At 44.4% G+C, this 22,522-nt stretch overlaps 1 protein-coding gene across 3 annotated transcripts in view; it reads right to left on the bottom strand.

The window, feature by feature from the left end:
• Nucleotides 1–13,386: 13,386 nt before the first annotated feature.
• The window catches only part of LIPG (lipase G, endothelial type), a 28,296-nt gene continuing 19,160 nt past the window's right edge, over nucleotides 13,387–22,522 (bottom strand). For all 3 annotated transcript variants that reach the window (XM_019013737.4, XM_031003816.3, XM_055368024.2), the window contains 3 exons: nucleotides 21,843–22,061; nucleotides 18,762–18,866; nucleotides 13,387–15,122 (listed from right to left, as the gene is read on the bottom strand). In XM_019013737.4, coding sequence (XP_018869282.2) covers nucleotides 15,101–15,122; nucleotides 18,762–18,866; nucleotides 21,843–22,061 — 346 coding nt within the window. In that variant the 3' untranslated portion in view covers nucleotides 13,387–15,100. The remainder of the gene's footprint in view (nucleotides 15,123–18,761; nucleotides 18,867–21,842; nucleotides 22,062–22,522) is intronic.

Genomic DNA, 22,522 nt, shown 5'->3' with positions numbered 1-22,522 from the left:
AGCCTTCACTTCCTGCTGGTTCCAGGTCTAAAGACCAGTCAGAGCTGAAAGATAAGGTCTTCTCAGATCTTCTGTGAGCATTTATCCTGTCCTGGACATGCAGGTGGCTTTCTAAATTCACAGTGGACACAGTTCAATGCCCTCATTTCCCAGTAAAACTCTCTCCCAACTTTTCCTCCCAGTTTTTGGTGATCAGTTGTTTACCTTAATTGTAATCTTTTGGCCCAGGCAGTAGAGGATTGTTCATTTTTTCAGCAATGTTTTCCAGGAATTCCCTGCATATAGATGCTCCTTCACAATGAATAAGTTCTGAGTTAGGTGAAACAAAGACAAGAGCTTTGCATTAGTCCTTTAGGTAGCCCACAGACAGGTTAGAACAGACAAACACAATTCTTTGAGAATAAGACTTGCTCTTCTCCTTCCAGAACCAGGGACCAAGATCCACACTTGGAATGCAGGCTGCAGTCTTCAGGACTGCTGCCTTGCTGAGGAGGGCAGTGAGACAAGGGTAAGTAAGAATATGGCAAAGCTCTTCTACCATTTTTAAGTTGTTTTTTTTTTAAATTTATTTATTCATTGTTTGGTTGCTGTAAACCAGTGACTGTTTTCAGAGTTTTGATAATATTAATACTGACAGTTTTTGCTGCAGTTTTCCATGTTTCTGGAGGGACAGGCCCTTGGAGCTACCTACTCTTCCACTTTTGCTGATGAACCTTACTTATTTTAAACTATAAAATATTCCCATCCTCCTTATTCTATGCACTGTGTTGTTTCCTCCTGACACGGGTTTGAGTGACTTCTGTGGTTTTGCCTGTTGCTAGAATCCTATCTGAACAATGCCTACCATATCACTTGAGCTCTAAAAATAAAATGCTTTTTGCTTCCCAAAAGAACCAGGTAAAACAGGAATCCTGTTGATGACTCTAAGACTTGGAATAGAAATAAATTAGTGCAAGGAGAGAAGTCAGCAAGGTTCATTCTCTTGGACCATTTACATTTACTACACTTCACTTTTGTTGTTTTAATTAATTACTCCTTACCTTTCCTAAGGGAATTTGGAGACCATTTATTAAATCATTGTTAGAGCGTTTACCTGTTATATATACATGAGAGCCAAAATTCCAGAACAAAATAAAAGAAAATTACCATCACATGGATAACACATGATCATTCAGATATTACATCCACAGTCAGATGTTCACAACTGTCCCACCTTCCCTGTGGTGACCAGACCCGATGCGCCAGCGTCTTCCCCTGGCCTTCATGTACCATGAAGTGTCACTCCTCAGCAGTGTCAGCCAATTCTGCCTTCATGGAGTTTGGGCAAAGCCACCAGGAGTTGCTGAGAAATTATGTACACATCTTCAGGCTGGGATGATCCAAGGCCTGTAACATCCTGCAGAAAGTTCAAGCTCATTCTCCAAGCACCAGCTGAGTATTCTTGCAGAGTCTTTTATTTATGGAATAATTTGCACATCTTTAGAGCTCAGGTGAATCTTGTTATACCAGTTAATACCATAATAACACTTCCTGATTTTGCACAGATTAGGACCAGTGACTCCTTAGTGACTCTAGGCTGGTTTAGTCCTGGCTCAGGGAACATTACATTGATCTTTTGTCTTTCTTTTCCTCTAATGGTAATTAGGATTCTGATAAGAGCATTCCAGCAGGTGCAGGCTCTTGCTTGGTCTTCCTTGCCAGTCACCTCCAGTCATCTTCGTCCATTTCTGTACCTCTCTTTTATTCTCACACACCCATACTTATCTGTGTATAAACTTTTAGCTTATCTTTTCTCACTGTTAAAACTGGTTTGAGTACGGTAAAGATTTGTACCATCCCATGGACTGAATTCTTGGTAGACTACTAACTCCTTGATGGAAAAGTGTCTGAATTACTATATAAAATTACAGTTTTAAAAATATTCAGTTGGACTTATATTCAGCCGAAACGCTGTGGACTTCAGCCTTAATGAAGTACACTGATGATGACAGACAGAGAAGAGAATGGAGTGGAGAGGTCCTTGCTTATTTATCATGATGTGCAAAGCCGGAGTGCACTTCCTTGAAGATGGTCTCCATGTAATCCAAACCTTCTCCAGAGTAAAGCATATAGATAGGGATGTCATCTGATTTCCTGGACTGTTCGAATTCTGAGGGGAAGCAGGAGGTGTAATCTGGGAGGAAGCCACCCACAGCAGGTAGCAATGACTGGAAACAAGAGCCAGGTCCCCACTGCACAACAGGGGAGTGTGGCCAGAGGGCGGATGGGCAGGGTGCAGCCGTTTAGCCAATGTGGTCAGCATCCCCCATCAGGAGCCCAGCTCTGGGCAGAGCATAGTAGCAGCTACAGTGAGTAAGGCCAGGAGGCAGAACGGGAGCTCTCCAACAAACCTCTTGGCAATTGTTTACACAGGGACCAAGGGAAAACTTCCCTATCACCCTCTGAAAGTTAGCTGGAAATCACTGACAAAAGGCAGATTGATATAAGAAAAGGCATACAAATTTATTGGATCACAGTTTTACGTGATGCAGGAGCCTTCAGAATAAAGACCCAAAGATACAGGGGAAACTTTTCATTTCTATACTTAGATTCAATAAAGTACAGACAGCCTTGTAGAAATATGATTGGACAAAAAGGTTAGGATTAATGCTAATAGAATGAATGGGGAGCTCATGCCTGTAATCCCAGCACTTTGGGAGGCCAAGGCAGGTGGATCACCTGAGGTCAGGAGTTCGAGACTAGCCTGGCCAACGTGGCAAAACCCCGTCTCTACTAAAAATACAAAAATTAGCCGGGTGCGGTGGCAGGCACCTGTAATCCCAGCTACTTGGGAGGCCTAGACAGGAGAATCGCTTGAACCCAGGAGGCGGAGGTTGCAGTGAGCCGAGATGGCACCATTGCACTCCAGCCTGGGCGACAGAGCGAGACTTGTCTCAAAAATAATAACAATAATTAAAAATAAAAAAGGAATGAATGGGGAAACCCAGCAAGGCCTGTCTGGATTCTTCTTGGCATCTCTGTGCAGCCTGTCTTCCTTCTGGGTTGAGCAGGACCCTCTCTGGAATGGGGGTGTTATGACCCAAAGATGCAGCAGAAACCGTTCATTTTTATGCTTAGATTCAACCAAGTATGAACAGCCATGTAGAAATATGATTGGACAAGGTAGGTCAGTTGATTCCTTTATGGCCAGTTCTTACACAGACAGGCAAAGGGGAAATTCGAGTAGTATATGATATCTTTAGGTTTCATGCCTGGCTTTGGGGGAAAGGGGTTCTGGTTTCTATGACCCACCTTAGGGAAGAGGGAGTCTAGTTTCCATGGCTAACCTCGGGGGAGAATGAGAGGCCAGAGACAGGAGGGCAGGAGGGCAGACAGAGCTGATTCTGAGACCTTCATTTTGGGGTCTTGTTTTCTGGGACCCTCGGATGTGGCTTGTGGCCTGACCATATGGGAAACAGTGGCAGTACCTGGAGAACCAGCACTCAGCATACCACCCTTCTGGCAACACCGTTTACAAGGCCACCTCTCAGGGTCCAAACTACTTGTGCTTGTAAGGGATTCTCCGATGGACGGGTAGAGGTAGGAAAGATGATATCTCCCGATAATCTCAGGTAAGCACAGAGCAGCTCCGGTCTGTCTTACAAGGCAGGAGGAGCATTACATGACCTAGCGGACTCTGCTAAGTGAAGAGTGCATGCCAGATGCTGTCCTGCCCCTTCCCCCACCCCCAGCCTCTCCCCTCTCAGTAAGCAAATGTTGAAGAAGTATTTTAAATATGGGTCTGAATGCAATACAATTCATTATCCTGCCTCACTCTATATTCAGTACAACACAGTGATTAAAAACAACAGTTTTGGAGTCAGAGGACCTGGGCTCAAATCCTAACCCACCACTTACATTTGCTAAGCCTTGGCGTTTCAGCCTCTCCAAGACTCCATTTCCCATTTGAAATAAAGGAAAGAAAAACTGGCCTCACACCAGTACACTGAGGATTAAATGTGATAGGACTGAAAAGGGCCTGGCTTCATGTTGGACCCTCCATGACTTCCAGAACCTTCTGAGCTTACCTGATAGCTGGAGCGTGTCCAGGACTCAGTTCATAGATTCCTTCTCCTTGCACCTCCTGTTCCCGTAGCTGCTCCTCTTTCCAGGTGGTGTCCCTTCCCATCACAGGAGGAAATTCTGCTGGTAAGACATCTCCAATCCCCAGAGAGCCAGTTGGGCAAGTTTGGAAATCTTGGCAACTGCCAATCTCCCACCAGCCTGATGCGTGAGAGAGATTATTTCTTCACTGTCCATTTTCTTATGAGAAAGTGTTGAAATGGATGCTTTCCCAAAGAAAGCATGCGGCCCCCACCTCATAACAGATGAATATCCAAATTTCTTCCCCAAGGCAGGTCATAGAAACCAGAAACCCTCTCCCCCAAAGCCAGGCATGAAACCTAAAGATATCATATACTACTCAAATTTCCCCTATGCCTGTCTGTGTAAGAGCTGGCCATGAAGGACTCATCTGACCTACCTTGTCTAATCATATTTCTACCTGAGAGGAGAGAGAGACTCACTAGAGGAGTCATCAGAAAGGCAAATTCTTGCAGTGCTTGTAAGGGAAGGATACAGCTCAGGCTTTAGTATCCATGAACCCAAGTTTTAATCCAAGTTTTTTCACTAAGATGCCTAGTACCTGCCGCTTACCTCCTTGAACTCAGCGTTCTCCTCTGCCAAGGACAAATACCTACCACATAGATTATTGTAAAGGTGAAATGAGGGAACATAGGTGAAAGGACTTTATAACACAATTAATGTATTCATCATTATTTTACAATTAAATTTACAAAAAATATATATAAGTATCTCTGCTGTATAAAGTGAAGCTCACTGACATGAGGAAGCCCAAGACTGTTTGTTTTAAAACTTTTTTAGAGACAGGGTCTTGCTATGTTGCTCAGGCTGGTCTTGAACTGCTGGGCTCATGCTATCCTTCTGCCTCAGCCTCCCAAGTAGCTGGGAGGGTAGTCATGAGCCACCACGCTTGGCCAGCCCAAGTCTTTTTTGAAGGCACTATTCTAACTTAAAAAAGGGGGGGGCACATACCCTTGGGACAGAATAAGACAAGATTTATGTCAAGATGGAAGACGCAATGTTGGTTAATGTCTGTGGCAAAGGAGTAATTAGGAAACACATCTGTTAGATCTTGTTCGCCCACCCCTTGGTTCTGTTCACTCTGGGTTTCATCAACATCCACAGGTGAATAAAAATGTTTGAATACCATAACGTTCAATTTGATCGTACCTCTGGTACAATTTCCTCTGACTTCTCATCTCCCACCTCTGCCCCCATTGAACAGGAATTAAGAAAAGCTACAAAGTCGTCTTGTCTACCTTCCTCATCAGGGCTCCCCTCCAATGCTGTGATCCCCTATTCCCAGTGGGTGAGCCTCTGTTCAGCTTCCCTTGGCCCTATACAAAAAGTCTCCCTCTTTCCCTCTCTCTCCTCATTGTGTCATCCAGGTCCCTGCCACGCTGAGAAGGCGGAAGCCTGCCAGGTGGTTTCTGCCCCTCCCATTGTCAGGTGGATTCGCTCAGTGATGTGCGGTGTGAGAGGGAAAGCCCCTTGGACTAAGGCAAGTGACTTGGACTCTACACCATCTGGGGCCACTGACAAACTGCCTCTCTGTTTTTCCCATCTCTCATACCTGAGCCTCCCGGGCTGCCTGAAGATTGATAGTTACAATCTTTTAAGTCCTTGCATTATTTGCAAACTGATTAGGAAATAATCATCTGTCAGGTTGGATTCCCCAGAAACACTATCTGAGATGGAGATTTGCATGCAGAAGTTTACTGGGGTGAGTTCTCAGGACAAACACCTGGTTGGTGTGACCCACCTCCCCTAGCCCCTCCCCACTAACCAGGTGTTTGTCTTTGTGAACTTCTTACAGATGATACTAAAAGCAACATCTCTAAAAGAACAAATGGATAAATTATATTTCATCAAAATGTAAAACTTCCACTCTTTAAAAGACACTAATGTGAGAATGAAATGACAAATAACGAACGGGGAGAAAGCATTTCCAAAGCATATGTCTGATAAAGAACTTATGTCCAGAACTTATATCCATTACATAAAGAATGCCCAACACTCAATAAGAAAGCAAACAACCTCCCTCAAAATGGACAAAAGACTTGAACTGATACTTCACCAAAGAAAATATGTCAATGGCAAATAAATACATTAAAATATACTCAGCATCATTAGTCATTAGGTAAATGCAAGTTAAAACACAGTGAGGTACCATGATATATCTGTCAGCATGACTAAAATTGAAAAGACCAACGATATCAAATGTTGGAGAGAATATAGGACAAGTGGAATTCTCATACATTGTTGATGGCAATGTAATATGGTACAACCACTTTGGAAAACAGTTTGGCAGTTTATTTAAAAGTTAAACATATACATTCCATATGATCCAGCTATCCTACTCCCAAAAGAAATGAAAGTTCATGTCCATACAAGGATTCATATGCAAATGTTCATAGTAGCATTACTCATATAACTCAAAACTGGAAACAACTTAAAGTTCATCAACAAGTAAATGGATAAACAAAATGTTATTTATCTATACAGTGGAATACTGCTTAGCAATAAAATGGAATAGATGACTGATCCATGCAAAGACGTGGATGAATCTCAAAATAATTATGCTGAGTACAAGAAGGCAGACACAAAAGAGAACATACTGTAGATACACTCCACTTATACAAAATTCTAGAAAATGCAACTAATCTACAAGGACAAAAAGCAGATCAGGGACAACCTGGGGAGAGGGCAGTGGGAAGAATTACAAAGGGGCACAAGAAAACTTCTGGTGGTGGTATGTTCACAATCTCGATGTGGTAATGCTTTCAGTTTCATGATGATTTCCTGTACCAAAATGTCAAATTATATGATTTACCTGTGTGCAGTTTATTGTGTGCCTGTTATAACTCAATAAAAACCTGTGAGAAGAAGAAGGAGAAGGAGAAGAGGAGGAGGAGGGGAGAAGGAGAAAGAAGCAGGGAGAAGGGGAAGGAAAGAGGAAGTCTACCTTGAAGGAGAGAGAGGCAGCATGGTCAGGCCTGATGGCTCATGCCTCTAATCCCAGCACTTTGGGAGGCCAAGGTGGGTGGATTGCCTGAGCCCAGGAGTTTGAGACCAACCTGAGCAACATGGCAAAACCCCATCTCTACAAAAAATTCAAAATGTAGCCAGGCATAGTGGAGTACACCTATAGTCCCAGCTATTTGGGAGGCTGAAGTGGGAGGACTGCTTGAGCCCAGGAGGTCGAGGCTGCAGTGAGCAGTGATGGCGCCACCACACTCCAGCCTGGGCCACACAGCGATACCCTGTCTCCAAAAAAAATAAAAAAAGAGAGAGAGAGAGGCAGCAGCCAGGGAAACAAACCCCAGGGTTGTGAAGCCACATTTCCTAGGACCTCTTTTTGGCTGATATATATTCTTCAAAAAGAATCCTATATGGAATTTGGGGCAGCCTAAGCAGAAGGAAGAAGCTCTGTGTATCTAACAGAGGATACAGGATGAATAGTAAGACTAACATCTCTGGCAGGAAAATGAAAATGAATTATTGAGGTCATGATGGAGTGCTCTCCCTCACAATAAATAGTTGAGGCTTTGACTTCAAAACAAGCCCACTGAAGTTGCCTTGGGATAATAACCAGGGCAGAAGTAAAGATAATGTCATTTTAGCTTCTCCATTCCAGTGAGATAACCCTGCCTCTGTTCCTGGCCTCAGCCCTTTCTCATATGGCATCTGTCCATTGCCTCTGGCCATGAGCAATTCTTGTGAGTCCAAAACCATTTGCCTCTGGTGAAGGTATTAAACCACATAGCGTGCAGACTCGTCTGGGCTGAGATAATTAGCAAATGGCCCAGATAACTCTGCTCCCTGCTGCCCCAGCTGGCCTCTGGGCCTGAGCCCTCACCTGCTTAGACCTGTCCTAACTTCCAGAGTCTTCTCGCAGCCCTTTCCGTCTGCACACACACACGCACTGGTATGATTTAAGGAAAGTCAAGGTTAAATGGTATGGATAACCACAGAGGTTTAGGAAAACAAATGACTTGAGCCCTGATTTATATCTGTTTGATTCTTATTCCTTTTATTTACATATTAGTCTTTTTTAGGAGAGGCCACCCCCAATCTATAGATAACCCACTGTTACAAAAGAGGGCACCAACACCTCTCTTCACCTCTCTATGGCAACCGTTGCTGCCATGGAAACCACTGGGCATACACGGGGAGGGACAAATACTGGTGTTTACTGAAAGGCTCTGTAAGTTCAGCAGGGAAGAAATGAAATCAACTGTGAAAATCAGGAATATTTTAGGGGCCTCGATTAGAAGAAAGATTCCCAAGCACATCTAGCCTATGTGTAAGGTGGCTGCCCTGCTCCACTGTTTCCCTATCCCAACAGGAACCTTTCCTTTTGTTTCTTGGTTTTTGTTTGTTTGTTTGTTTCTGAGTTTGCTTGCTAGGGAGAGGAAAATTTCCTTTTGATTTGATCTACTGCCTCCATGCAAATCAAAGATTAATTTGGATTAACAAACGTCTTCTTTAAACAATGCAGACAACTCTGGACCAGGTAAAGGTCTACTAGCCATTGACAATGTGCATGACTTCAGTTCAGTTACAAGCTCCCAACAGATCCCTTGTGGAAGTCAGCTACACAGAATACCAGAGAGCTGGGGCTAAGGGGGTAGGAAGTCAAATGCATTTGGAAAATAGAGCACTTGAGGGATATGGGGGGGGGAAATACTTGGAGCTACATGACAATATGTCACAGGGGCCAGGAAAGGGGGCACCAGGGGACCAGGGCGGACAGAAAAGAAATGTGGATCTGATGGTCAGCAACAGAGGAACGGCTGACAAAAGGGTAATTGTCCACCTGCTGGATGGACATTTCTGTGGTTTTTTTTTTTTTTTTTTTTTTTTTTGAGATAGAGATTTGCTCTTGTTGCCCAGGCTGGAGTGTAGTGCCGTGATCTAGGCTCACTGCAACTTCTGCCTTCTGGGTTCAAGTGATTCTCCTGCCTCAGCCTCCCAAGTAGCTGGGATTACAGGTGCCCACCATCACACCTGGCTAACTTTTTGTATTTTTAGTAGAGACAGGGTTTCACCGCATTGGCCAGGCTGGTCTCAAACTCCTGACCTCAGGTGATCCACCCACCTCGGCCTCCCAAAGTGCCGGGATTACAGGTGTGAGCCACCGCACCTGGCCCTAAGGAGGACATTTTATTAGCATTTTAGTTTATTTAATATTCATTGTTCTATTTAAATTTTCTTATTCTAATTGTGACATTTTATATTTTTTCAGTCTTTATACATGTTTTGAATTTATATTTCATAATATCTATTAGCATGATGACTTTCACATTTATACCTTTTATTCAGATGGAATTCATTTTTGTTTTGGGGGGGTTGATGGTTTTAACTTTTACTTTAGTTTCAGGGGTACGTATGCAGGTTTGTTATGTAGTTAAATGGTGTGTCCCAGGAGTTTGCTGTACAGATTATTTCGTCACTCAGGTAATAAGCATAGTACCCAATAGGTATTTTGGAATTCATCTTTGTTGCATGTTAAAATAGGAATCTAATTTTGTTTCTCTTTATCAAATGAGCCTACTTTCTCATCATCCATCCATTCCTTTCCCAAAGATTAATAGGCCCCTTTTATCATACATAAAATTTCCGCATATATGTGGAAAGGATTTTATTTTATTCTATTCTATTTTATTTTATTTTGAGATGGAGTCTCACTCAGTTGCCTAGGCTGGAGTGCAGTGGCGTGATCTCAGCTCACTGCAAACTCCATCTCCCAGGTTCAAGCGATTCTTCTGCCTCAGCCTCCGGCATAGCTGGGACTACAGGCACGTGCCACCACGCCCAGCTAATTTTTGTATTTTTGGTAGAGACGTGGTTTCACCATATTGGCCAGGCTGGTCTCGCACTCCTGACCTCGTGATCCTCCCATCTCAGCCTCCCAAAGTGCTGAGATTACAGGGGTGAGCCACCGTGCCCAGCCAGGATTTTATTTTTATTTTATCTTTGTCTCACACTGTCCTCTTATCAATTCAAATGTTTACGAAACACAAATACTTTTTTTACCATGTACCTTTAACATTCACAACAACCCTGAGCAGTATTGTCTCTGTTTCTTAAATGAGCAGATAGAGACTCAGAAAGGCTGTATTTAGCCTAAAGCTCACATGATGCTGGATGACACACCAAGAATTCTGATTCCAAACTAACTGCTCTTTTCCCAGATTACCTCCTGCCTGTTTAAGTACCTAGTTTCTTATATCTAATTTCATCTATTTATTTAAATATTCATTGAATACCCATGATGTTCCAGACACTATTCTAGCTTCTAAGATAATGGCAGAAAACAAGCCAGATAAAAATCTGTGCCATCAGAGAGCTTACATGGCAGAGGGCTGAGGGTAGCTCTGAACACAGAGGTGACACCTGAGAAATACCATATTTGATGACAAAGACTGTTCTAGTACCTACTTTGTATCCATCCTTCCAAGGGGTCTGGGGCTTCAGCTTGTTTGGAGAGTCAAAGGAAGTCCTGTGGAAGTTCCCCTGACTCTAATTAGTAACTGAACCCCCAAGCCAAACAAGGCACTTGAAGTCAACCAGGCTATGACTCTTCCTTTGGGAAATTTCAACAATTTTCTTTAGTATGCCAGAGACACCATTTTCTGCTTTCCTCTGACATCTGAACCAAGTTAAGAACTTACCTCTTATTGTCTAACCCAACTCCCTACAGCCATTATCAAGCCTAGTTTCAGAATGTCCTGGTAGAGATGGACAGTGGAGTTTCCACCATCACTAAAGCCCTTTATAAAGAGCTTCCTTGTCATTTAGAAATGTTTTCACACTTAAGACCAGAAATAAAGTCAAACTGATGTAATGCATTATACTTCATAGTCATAGATCAATTTAAGATTACTAAAAATTGACTACAGGATTTAATCATTTAAAGGGTACTCTGGTCTATCTCGCTGGCTTTAGCAGAGAAAAATTAATTCCTGATAAACGGATGGCAAGATCCAATTTCCCTTTTAATAAATAGTAATTGGTAGGGGGAAAGGGGAAATAGAGACGGAATTGTTAAAAGATACAAAATTACAGCTAGTGGCTGGGCCCGGTGGCTCACACCGGTAATCCCGACAGTTTGGAAGGCTGAGGTAGGTGGATCACTTGAGGTCAGGAGTTCAAGACCAGCCTGTCCAACATGGTGAAACCTTGTCTCTACTAAAAATACAAAAATTAGCTGGGTGTGGTGGTGCATGCCTGTAATCCCAGCTACTTGGGAGGCTGAGGCAGGAGAATCACTTGAACCCAGGAGGCGGAGGTTGCAGTGGGCCAAGATCGTGCCACTGCACTCCAGCCTGGGCTACAGAGCAAGACTCCATCTCAAAAAAAAACAAAAAAACAAAAAACACCAAACAAAACAAACAAGATTACAGCTAGACAGGAGGAATAAATTCTAGTGTCCTATACCACTGAAGGGTAAAACTAGAGTTAATAAAATATGGTTTCAAGTAACTAGTAGGAGGATATTGAATGTTCCCAACACAAAGAAATGATACATGTTTGAAAGGATGGGTATGCTAATTATTCCAACATGATCACTATACCTTGTATGTATCGAAACATCACTATTTTCCCTACAAATATGTACAATTATTATATGTCAATTTTAAATAAATAGTAATTGGATCTTCAGCATGGCCCATGGGCACCCTAAATAAAGACTGTATTTCCCAGCCTGTCATGTGACCATGGATTTATTTCTGGCCAATAGAATGTAGGCAACTTCTCAGTCATGTCTTTAAGAGGAGACTGTTCATCCCTTCCCTTTTCTGGCTTTCCATTGGCTGGTAGGGAACCCCTGGGCTGTGGGGATGTGAGGAATACCCCATGAATGGCACAGTGAAAAACTAAGAACCTGCAGCCCTCTTGGCCTGTAGAATAGAACTTTACTACCAGCTGGGACTTTAACCAATAGAGAAATCAGCTTCCCTCTGGTCTAAGTCACTGATATCTAGTTCCAATTCAACCAAACCTAATAATCTCACTAATGCTCCCCAGTGTCCAGCCATGCTCCCTGTTCTTCCTAACATCCACCTTCAGGCCTTCAAGCTGCTACAATTGAAATAATTTTTCTTCTCGTCTTCAGTGAAATGATGTTCTTGTTCTGGTTCTTTAGTGAATTGCTGTCCACTTCTGCTAACGATGAGTGTCAAATAAAGAATATGCCTTATATTAGAGTAACTTTTTGTCAGACTCTAGGTTGCGGCAGCTATATTCTTTCAAACTTTAAGAATTGGCCAGGCATGGTGGCTCACACCTATAATCCCAGAACTTTCAGATACTGAGGCAGGCGGATCACTTGAGGCCAGGAGTTCGAACCCAGCCTGACCAGCCTGGCCAACATGGCGAAACCCCATCTCTACTAAAAATACAAAAATTAGCCGGACATGGTGACGCATCTCTGTAATCCCAGCTACTCAGGAGGCTGAGGTGGGAGGACCACCTGAGCCCAGGAGGCAGAGGTTGTAGTGAGCCAAGATTGCCACTGCACTCCAGCCTGGGTGACAGAGAGAGGCTCTGTCTCAAAAAAAAAAAAAAAAAATTGAGTTGCCAGACCATTAAGAACTTTATAATTTTTTATTATTTTACTATTTAAAAATTTTAATCTTGAAATTGGTTAACCTTAGGTAAACACTAACCATATATTTGTTTTTATACATTATATACATGAGAAATAAATAGTCTTCCAAATAGCATTTTTTAAAAAGCATCATTATATACAATTAAGGCTTCAAGCCAGGTGTATAAATATACAACCCACTGAGAATTCAATTCGCAAAGCTTCCATTAGTAAAAACAGAAGTCAGAAGTGACCAGGATGTACAGCCAATAATATGGGTTGAGCAACCCTAATCCAAAAATCCAAAATCCGAAATGCTCCAAAATCCAAAACTTTTTGAGCACCAACAAGACAACAAATGGGAAAACCCCTCACATAAGTTACCACAAACCATGCTTCATGTACACAACTATTTAAAATATTGTATAAAATTACCCTTAGGCTATGTGGATAAGGTGTAACTGACACATCAATGAATTTTGTGTTTAGGCTCGGGTCCTATTTCCAAAATATCTCATTATGTATATGCAAATATTCCAAAATCTGAAAATAATCTAAAATTTGAAACACTTCTGGTTCCAAGCATTTTGGATAAGGGATACTCAACCTGTACAAGCTTCACTTTGGCTAGAAAGCAATCACGGAAACAAAAGAAGCACACAATTGGCTTGAGAACATATCTTGAATTAAGACTCAACTGGTTATGTCTTCAGAAGTTTAACAGCGATACAACTTTGGCACGATACAGATTAAAACAATGTCCTTAGAAAACCTAAGTACAAAGAAAATCATTCTTCCTCTCTTGCTTGGTGTCACACTTCCTCCCAAATCTCAGCCATAAAAAGTCCAACCGTTGGCACAGATGTTCTCCTGGTTATACATTAATAAAAGGGCTTAGGATTTTATGGATGGCTCTATAAAAAAAAAAAAGTCCTTGTTTGTCTCACGTCTGGGGCATATTGGTGGGAACTGGCTGCAAAAGTCTTCATGGAGTTTCAGAGATAGACTTTGCCTCCAGGAAATCTGAGTCCTCTCCCTGGCTGCACCACTAACTAGTATATAAGTCTAGGCATGTGGCTGAACCTCACTAAGCCTCAGTTTTGTAAAATAGGGATAATAATAGTTGCCCTTCTCCCCCTACTCTAATTAGGTAATGCATACACAAATCTTTTGAAAAGTATAAGTGTCTCAGATATTGTATTAATTCAAATCAAGATCTAGAATTTGTGGCTTTTCCAAGAAGTTCAACAAGAAAAGGCACTGGTATTAAAGTAAAATATTTCAAAGAGGAAAAAAAGCACTGTATTAAATCTTAGAACCAGCTCTGTCTGGCAGGTGCCGGTTTCTGTGTACACAGATGTGTATTACATATGTCATAACTTCTATCTCCCTAAACAGAAGAGATTTGCTCCAAAGCAGTTATATCTGGCAACCGGCCATCATTCTGGCCCCAGCATGAATGATACTCTGCTTGCTATTCTGCTAGTGATCAAACATGTCACTCATAGGGGAGGTGGCACATAATAACTAAGAAGGTGGCACATAATAACTAAGAAGAAATAGAAACCACTTAAAGCCTCAGGGTCCCTGATGCTTATATCCTATAGCCTCTCCCAGGCCCCAGGTGCCTTTCCCCATGCATATACACATACACCATCCAAACAGAAAGAGGGTCTAGAAATCCCAACTCCACTGGGTTCCAAATGGAGAGGCTCAGTAATATGTCCATTGCCACATTCTAATTAATTTTAAGTGTTCAATAGACATTTGCTCAATTAAAAAATGAACAGAAAAATAGGAAAGCCAATGATGTGTGCTTCAGAGAGCGAGCTGGGGAGCAGGACGGAATGGCTAAGACGTAAGCAGTATGGTCAGTGCAACCCATGAGAACCCCAACAGCCAGGGCCCGAGCAAGATACCAGGCCTGCCATCCTGACATGAGTCAGCTCCTGTCGGAAGGACTTCTCACTGAGGCTCAAAGCAGGCTGAGCAGCTGACAGCCTTCTACACAGGGCCTCTCCGGAGCCAGCGTTCCTTGTCAGGCAGAGTACAGGCTCGCCCAGCAACTGAGAAACCAATCCAGTGTGTACGAGAGGCCCCGGGCACCCAGCTGCTTACACACAAATCTGGACTTGGTGCTCTGGAGGTGTGGACAGAGGTTTGGAGTTAGAGCTATTCAAGAGAGGCAGCAAGAGCTATAGCAGCGCAGTCCCCTCCCGCAAGGAGTCCCAGCCATCACAGGAGACCAGTTGTTCCCAGTGCTCCAGGGTCAAGGCTGAGAAGAATCCTTCCATTGGGTGGGTCCTCAGCAGTAACTTTCCTCCATGGGCTTGGATAGCAGGAAGTCTTGCTGCGTTGCTGGCAAGACTTGCCCGGGCACCCTCAGGGAAGCTCTACGGTGGGACTGAAAGAAACCGTGTGAGAGTGGCATTCATTAGCTCACGCACCAGCAAATGTGCAAACCTGTATTCAGGGTGTGCTCTTTGACCTTAAGGCCGAGCTTTCTGACACCCCTATGGGACTATTTTACATGTATTCCTTTCAGAATAAATGGACAAGGTCCCGAGTGCTGCCTTCTCTCCCTAACTTGACAAGCCACAGATGCACTTTGAGAAACACCACACTGCAGCACCCTCTGGACCCTGAGTTGAGTACATCACAGTTCTTGCATTTACATATTATCCACCCACAACATACACACACACACACACACACACACACACACACAATCACGGACACACAAGTGTGGGGAGAACTATCAAAGTGTCCTCTTTGCCTTGATCTAGAAATACAAGAGAGACACTGTATTGGCAGAAAGGGGGCAAGACTGAGAGTTAGGAGACCTGGATTCTAGTCTCAGCTACGTGAACACACCACTGAACCTCTCTGAATCTCAGGCTCCTTATCAGTGAACATGTGAACAGCATCCATGTCAGGAAGGAGGATGCTAAACATGTTACATATGATGCTATGACTTCCTAGTGTTCATTTATTACTTGGACTCCTATTGTTTTTGAGGGAATGGAAGAGGACAGCTTGTTTTCTAAAATTAGTAGTGAGAGTCATAGAGTTCTCAGGTATATGAATTCCAAAGCGGGAAAGAAGAATAAATATCTTAGCCTTTATCATAAGAATAGCCATCCTGACTGGACACAGTGGCTCATGCCTGCAAACCCAGCACTGGGAGGCCGAGGCAGGCAGATCACTTGAGCCCAGGAGATAGAGACCAGCCTGGGCAACATGGTGAAACCTCATCTCTACAAAAAATACAAAAATCAGCCAGGCATAGTGGCACATTCCTGTAATCCAAGCTACTCAGGAGGCTGAGGTAGGAAGATCATCTGAGCCCAGGGAGGTCGAGGCTGCAATGAGCTGTGATCATGCGACTGTACTCCAGCCTGGGTGACAGAGCAAGACCCTGTCTCAATAAAAAAAGAATAGCCTTCCTTAGTCATCTTTCCTGGGTGTGTCCAATCTACATGGTTGTCTGGAGGATCAATGAAGTTAATATATGTGGAAACACTTTGAAATGTATACATTTAAATACATAAAGATTTACAATCATTATAGTAGTAGAAAATCATACGAGCCTACGCTAGACCGAGTCCCTTAATTAGATGGCACGAGTCCTGTGATGATGGTGCTTGTGGTTGTGTTGAGCTCCCAACCAGGAGACAGAGCAGCTGGAATGCAGCGCAGCCTTGGGGGTGGCAAATGGTTAATCACAGGGGACCCTGGAGCACAGGCACAGCTGCCTGATAATTGATACCCAGACAGACGCGAGGTGATTCATCTGAGCACTTGGAGCCTCAGTGCTCAACAACACAGGCTTTGGGGTAGACCGACCTGCTTCAACTCCCTCTGCCATTGCTGAGGGCCTTGGGAGAGAAACTTCATCTCCCTGAGCCTCGGTTCCTCATCTGTACACAGGGATAAAAACCCCTGCCTAGTGGGGTTGATGATAAACATCATTATGTAAGTCCCTGGGTGCAGGCTGGGCCCAACCTAAGTGCTAGGTGTACCACAGAAGTATTATTATCTAGTACCCTAGTTAGAGCAAAGGGTGGCGACAGGCATGGTGTGAGGAGACAGTCTCCTTCCTCCTCAGCAGGTGTTTTGGCTTAGAGGGCGTGTGGCTGTTTCCCAGGATGAGCCCACTGCCTCACACCACAAGATGGGCCTTCCTCACATCTGAAATAACGGATTGCAGCATGGGACAAGGGGATAGTGAAGCATGACAACCCCTCTGTCTCACTTAGCTCCACACACATGGGCATTTCTGTTTCCCAAAAAGGGGAAGGATTGGGGTTGGGCACCATGGCTCAAACCTGTAATGCCAGCACTTTTGGAGGCCAAGGTGGGCAGATCACTTGAGATCAAGAGTTTGAGACCAACTTGGCCAACATGGTAACTTGGCCAAAATGGCGAAAACCCATCTCTACTAAAAATACAAAAATTAGCCAGGTGTGGTAGCAGGCACCTGTAATCCCAGCTACTCGGGAGGTTGAGGAAGGAGAATCACTTGGACCCAGGAGGCGGAGGTTGTAGTAAGCCAAGATCACTCCACTGCACTCCAGCCTGAGCGATAGAGCGAGACTTTGTCTCAAAAAAAAAAAAGTGTGTGGGAGAATTAGGCCCACACTCACCTGCATTCTAGAAAACCTAAGAAAGGAGAACATGCTTTGTGCTTCTCTTTATCTCCCACCCCACTCCCAAACCTGACCTGGTGGCCAGAAGGAAGCTAGGAGCCCTTAGGCACCTTCCTACAGCTCTAGTTATTACAGAGAAGATGTCAATCAAAGATGGCAGGGGCCAGGCACAGTGGCTCACACCTGTAATCCCAGCACTCTGGGAGGCCAAGGCAGGCGGATCACTTGAGCCATGGAGTTCAAGACCAGACTGGGCAACATGGTGAAACCCCGTCTCTGCAAAAAAATACACAAATTAGCTCAGCATGGTGGCATGTGCCTGTGGTCTCAGCTATACAGGAGGCAAAAGCGGAAGGATAACCCAAGCCTGGGGAGGTAGAGGCTGCAGTGAGCCAGGATCATGCCACTGCACTCCAGCCTGGGTAACAGAGTAAGACCATGTCTCAAAGGAAAAAAAAAAAGATACTTCAAAGATGGCAGGCATGGGCACCAACCTGGGGACTTAGTTACAGAGAAGATCTCATGCCAGTAGGGTCATGTGCAATGAACCCCTACAGGTTGAGGCAGGACAAACAGCAGAAGAGACATTAACACTTCCAACATCCTATCTACAGTATTTCACTTGCTTCTTTATCTCCTAGCAGAAGGTCAGCTTCTTTCTTTTTTTTTTTTTTTTTTGAGACGGAGTCTCACTCTGTCACCCAGGCTGGAGTGCAGTGGTGCAATCTCAGCTCACTGCAAGCTCTTCCTCCCAGGTTCATACCATTCTCCTGCCTCAGCCTCCCAAGTAGCTGGGACTACAGGCACCCGCCACCATGCCCGTCTAATTTTTTATATTTTTAGAGAGATGAGGTTTCACTGTGTTAGCCAGGATGGTGTCGATCTCCTGACCTCGTGATCTGCCTGCCTCAGCCTCCCAAAGTGCTGGGATTACAGGCGTGAGCCTCCACGCCTGGCCCTTTCTTTCTTTTTGAGACAGAGCTTCATTCTTGTCACCTAGGCTGGAGTGCAACATTGCGGTCTCAGCTCACTGCAGCCTCCACCTCTCAGGTTCAAGTGATTTTCCTGCCTCAACCTCCCAAGTAGCTGGGATTACAGGCACACACCACCATGCCCGGTATTCTTTTTTTTTTTTTTTAGTAGAGATGGGGTTTCACTATGTTAGCCAGACTGGTCTCAAACTCCTGACCTCAGGTGATATGCCTGCCTTGGCCTCCCAAAGTGCTGGGATTACAGGCTTGAGCCACCACGCCCGGCCCAACTTCTTAAAGGAAGAGATTTTTATCTGTTTTGTTCATGCTATGTCCCTGGCACCCAGATCCATCTCCAGCACATTCTAGGAGATCATCATGTCAACGTGTCCTGGGTGGAACGTGTGAGAAAGTCCTGGTTACCTGGTTTCGTTTTTCATCCTCCAGCCATCCCGACACTTGCGAAACCAGAGCTCCCGGCCTGGGGATATGCTGGTGTTCTCAGGGTCTTCTGCACAAAATGTCAGTCTAGGAGGGAAAAGAAACCACTGATGTAGGCAGAACTTTAGGGGGAATCCAGCTGTGCTTTCTAGATTCAAGGCAGATGGGTGAGGAGGCAGGGGTGAAATTTTCATGCCATGCCCCGACTCAAAAGCCTTCAGAATTCCCCATCACTACTGCAGGGACTCTAACCTGTGTCTCACTTTGAGGCTTCCATGATTCGGCCTCATGCAGCCTCCGCCAGACCTCTGCCACCTGCTTCCCTCTGTCTATCCAAAAGGCCACCTGCCTCTCAAGGCCATAGCCTCTCAGAAGCCTTCCTGACTGCCTAAGCCCTCATTAACCTAACCCTCCCTTGGCCTTTCAACTGGTTACAAAGTATGTCCTTATATAAATATTGCTTTTGTTAGTGTTGCTACTTCTTGCAACATGGAGTTTTAAAAAATGTTTTATTTTAAAACGTTATGCCCTATGTGAAACTGCTTGCTGATTTCTGTGGTTGACTTCTCCATAAACTTGAACGGAGTGATTCAAAGTACCTCTAGTCCAGTGCTCTGTAAATATCCATTGACAAGAGCAACTGCAACTCAGCTGCAAGTCAAAACCAAAGATTCAGCAAATGGACAGCCAAGACCACAAGAAACAATCAGGGCCTAATAACCATTTCCATGTAACTTATGGCTGCCCCACGCAGCCTCAGGGGCGTGTGATTAGCGTGACCACGTAATCCTTAAGGGTGTGGGGCACCTGACCCTGGAGCTGAGGCAGGACAAAAGCCCCATTCAGAAGAGCTTAAGAACCTTTCCCAGGAAGCCCTAAGGACCTTAGGACCTATATGTTTATACACATATAAAAACATGACCTATCTCACGCACAATCAGGAAATGCAAATTCAAACAACAGCAGGGGGCCCATTCACACCTAACAAAATGACAAGAATGTCCCACTAGACCTGGGTGAAAAGGAGGGAAAAGGGAACTCTTCATCCATAGTTAAGATGGAAAATTAGTTCAACCACTTTGGAGACAGATTTAACAATATCTGTTTAAGCTGGAGAATGCTTATACTACAACCCAGCAATTCCACTTTTTAGAACACATGCTGAGAAACAGCCCTTACACACATGTGCACAAGGAAAATGCAGAGGATGTTCATCTCAGCACCATTTGTAACTACAAAAAAGCAACAACAACTCAACTATTCCGCAGAACAATGGCAAAACTATTTGTGCAATGGTGATTTACATACAGGAGTTAAACAAGAATAGATTAGATCTTTATGTTTTGGATAAATTTCACAAACAATATTAGAATGAAAAAATCAAATTGTAAAATATTATGTCCACTCATGTAAAATTCAGAAGCATCCAAAACAATTCTATACATTGTTTATGTACACAAACAGAAGTACTAAGGCGGCCGGGCATGGTGGCTCACACCTGTAATCTCAGCACTTTGGGAGGCTGAGGCAGGCAGATCACCTGAGATCAGGAGTTTGAAACCAGCCTGGCCAACATGGCGAAACCCTGTCTCTAATAAAAATACAAAAATTAGCTGGGCATGGTGGCACACACCTGTAATCCCAGCTACTCAGAAGGCTGAGTCAGGAGAATCACTTGAATCGGGGAGGCGGAGTTTGCAGTGAGCCAAGATTGTGCCACTGCACTCCAGCCTGGATGAAAGTGAGAGACTCAGTCTCAAAAAAAAGAGTAAGTACAAAGGGTATAAAAACATGATGGAAGGAAACACACTAACATTTGTTAATATTGAAATATTAGTTATATTTGGTTTGAAAGAAGGAGGGTAGAGCAGAGAAGGACACAGGGGCTTCAACTGTATCTATAATGTTTTACTTTTTAAAAATCTGATATCTAAACCCAAATGGAAAACTATTTACATTTGTGAGTCTCAATGGTGATTTAATAGGTGTTTATTTTCTTTGAAATATTTTATTTATAAATGATCATCTTTCTGCTCTCACATCCATAGGTATAGTTTGTACCTGCAAGGGCCCAGAGAAGTAAAAACATACACAGTCTAGACCACAGGCCAGCACTCCCAGTTCACAGGTTTCTAGACTAGAATCATTCAGCTGAGGGCTCCAAGCCTCCACTTCACTTCCCTCTGCTGCCAAGCTGTGTCTTAGATGACGAATGTAAACCAGACATGGCAGGAATTAGAATGGAGAAAATGCCAGAGGAGGGACAAAGAGGGAAGCAGCTGCCTCCTCCCATGCTAAGGCTGGCAGTGACCTCTCTAGAGGTCAGCTGAAGGACTTGGTTAAGGAAACTCTCCCCTCTTGACAAAGGTCTCGCAGGCTTCCCTGGCTTCTGTTTAGAAAAAAGCCTGCTCAGGGAGTCAAGGCACGGTGTTAGGAGCTGATAGAAAGATCTGGATCTTTTATGCTAGGCTTGGGGTTAAAAGAAATGGGAAACTGCCAGCTAGTGTGGCACAGAGGATTCTCTGTTACTTGCAGTTAGGACCACAGCCCCACATCCTTGACTTAGAACCTCTGAAGGAGAGAGAATAATGCTCTGAAAATCAGATGCTGGGGAAAACCAGCTCCTCCCACAGATCTCATCCATGGGGGCTCTCTGGAAGTGATACTCCAGTCTGCTTTGCTCAGAAGCAAGCAAAGCCTTTTGTCTGCATGGACCCCACAGTAAACACATCGACAAGGCAGCACTCCTAAAAAGCCCGGTCCAGGAGAAGTCCCCCTCCTCCAGGCTGACACAAGGCCTGGCAAACAGAGCCAGGGCTGAATTCCTGCCTCCACTGGCCCACCCCTCTCCCTGAGGGCCCATGTTCAGGGCATGAGATGCGTAACAGTTTTGATAGAAGCCTTGATCTGGAAGTCACTTGTCCTTGCAAAGGTGTTTGAAGTTTTACCTGCATGCTGGAGGGAAGGATTGAGGGTGGATGCAGCAAAGGAAAGGAAATGTCACAGGCACAGCCTTCTGTTCCCCACCTACACCAGGCAGAAGAAGGAGCAGGAGGCACTTACTTCCGCTGGGTTTCCCCAGACTTCACCCGGATGCGCCTGATATTCAGCTCCCGTCCGGGGTTGCGGGGTTGAGACAGGTAGCTGCGAAACTCCTTCCACAGGTTGTACCAAGACTGAGAGGCCCCCTCCCAGGTGAGCTGAATCTTCAAGAGGTCTCCCAAGTCCTCCTCGGTGTAGACCAGGAAGGTGTTGGTGGCATTCTGCTCGATCCGCTCCACTCTACAAGTGGGAGAGAAGCTGATCTCACTCCCCTAACAGCTGGAAAACTGCCACACTGTATGGGGTGACACAGTGGCAGTAACAACCCCACACAGACAGGAGAGAGACAGTGTGAGTGATTTCCCCACCTCTATCCCTCTACTTCCTACCAACAGGACCAAGATGGAAGCTCAGGTGTACTCCACATGGGCCAAACTAACTTTGCCCTCAGCACCCCAGCTTCTTATCAAAACGATTCCTGGGCACCCCCTCCACCCCACTTATGCTACTTCCTGAAAAGACAGAACCAAGAAAGAACACAATAAGAAAACACAAAGAAGTCACATCCCCACTCAAGTGCGCTGTTCCGCTCAGCCTTAGAACCTCTGAAGAAAAGAGTTAATGATGCTCTGAAAATCAGATGCTGGGGAAAACCAGCTCCTCCCACAGACCTCATCCATCCCACAGACAGGCATCTGTCT

Source organism: Gorilla gorilla, chromosome 17, assembly GCF_029281585.2.
Source record: "Gorilla gorilla gorilla isolate KB3781 chromosome 17, NHGRI_mGorGor1-v2.1_pri, whole genome shotgun sequence".
Lineage (NCBI taxonomy): Eukaryota > Metazoa > Chordata > Mammalia > Primates > Hominidae > Gorilla > Gorilla gorilla.
The sequence above is the reverse complement of the archived record's forward strand: the minus strand, read 5'-3'. Positions and strand labels throughout refer to the sequence as shown.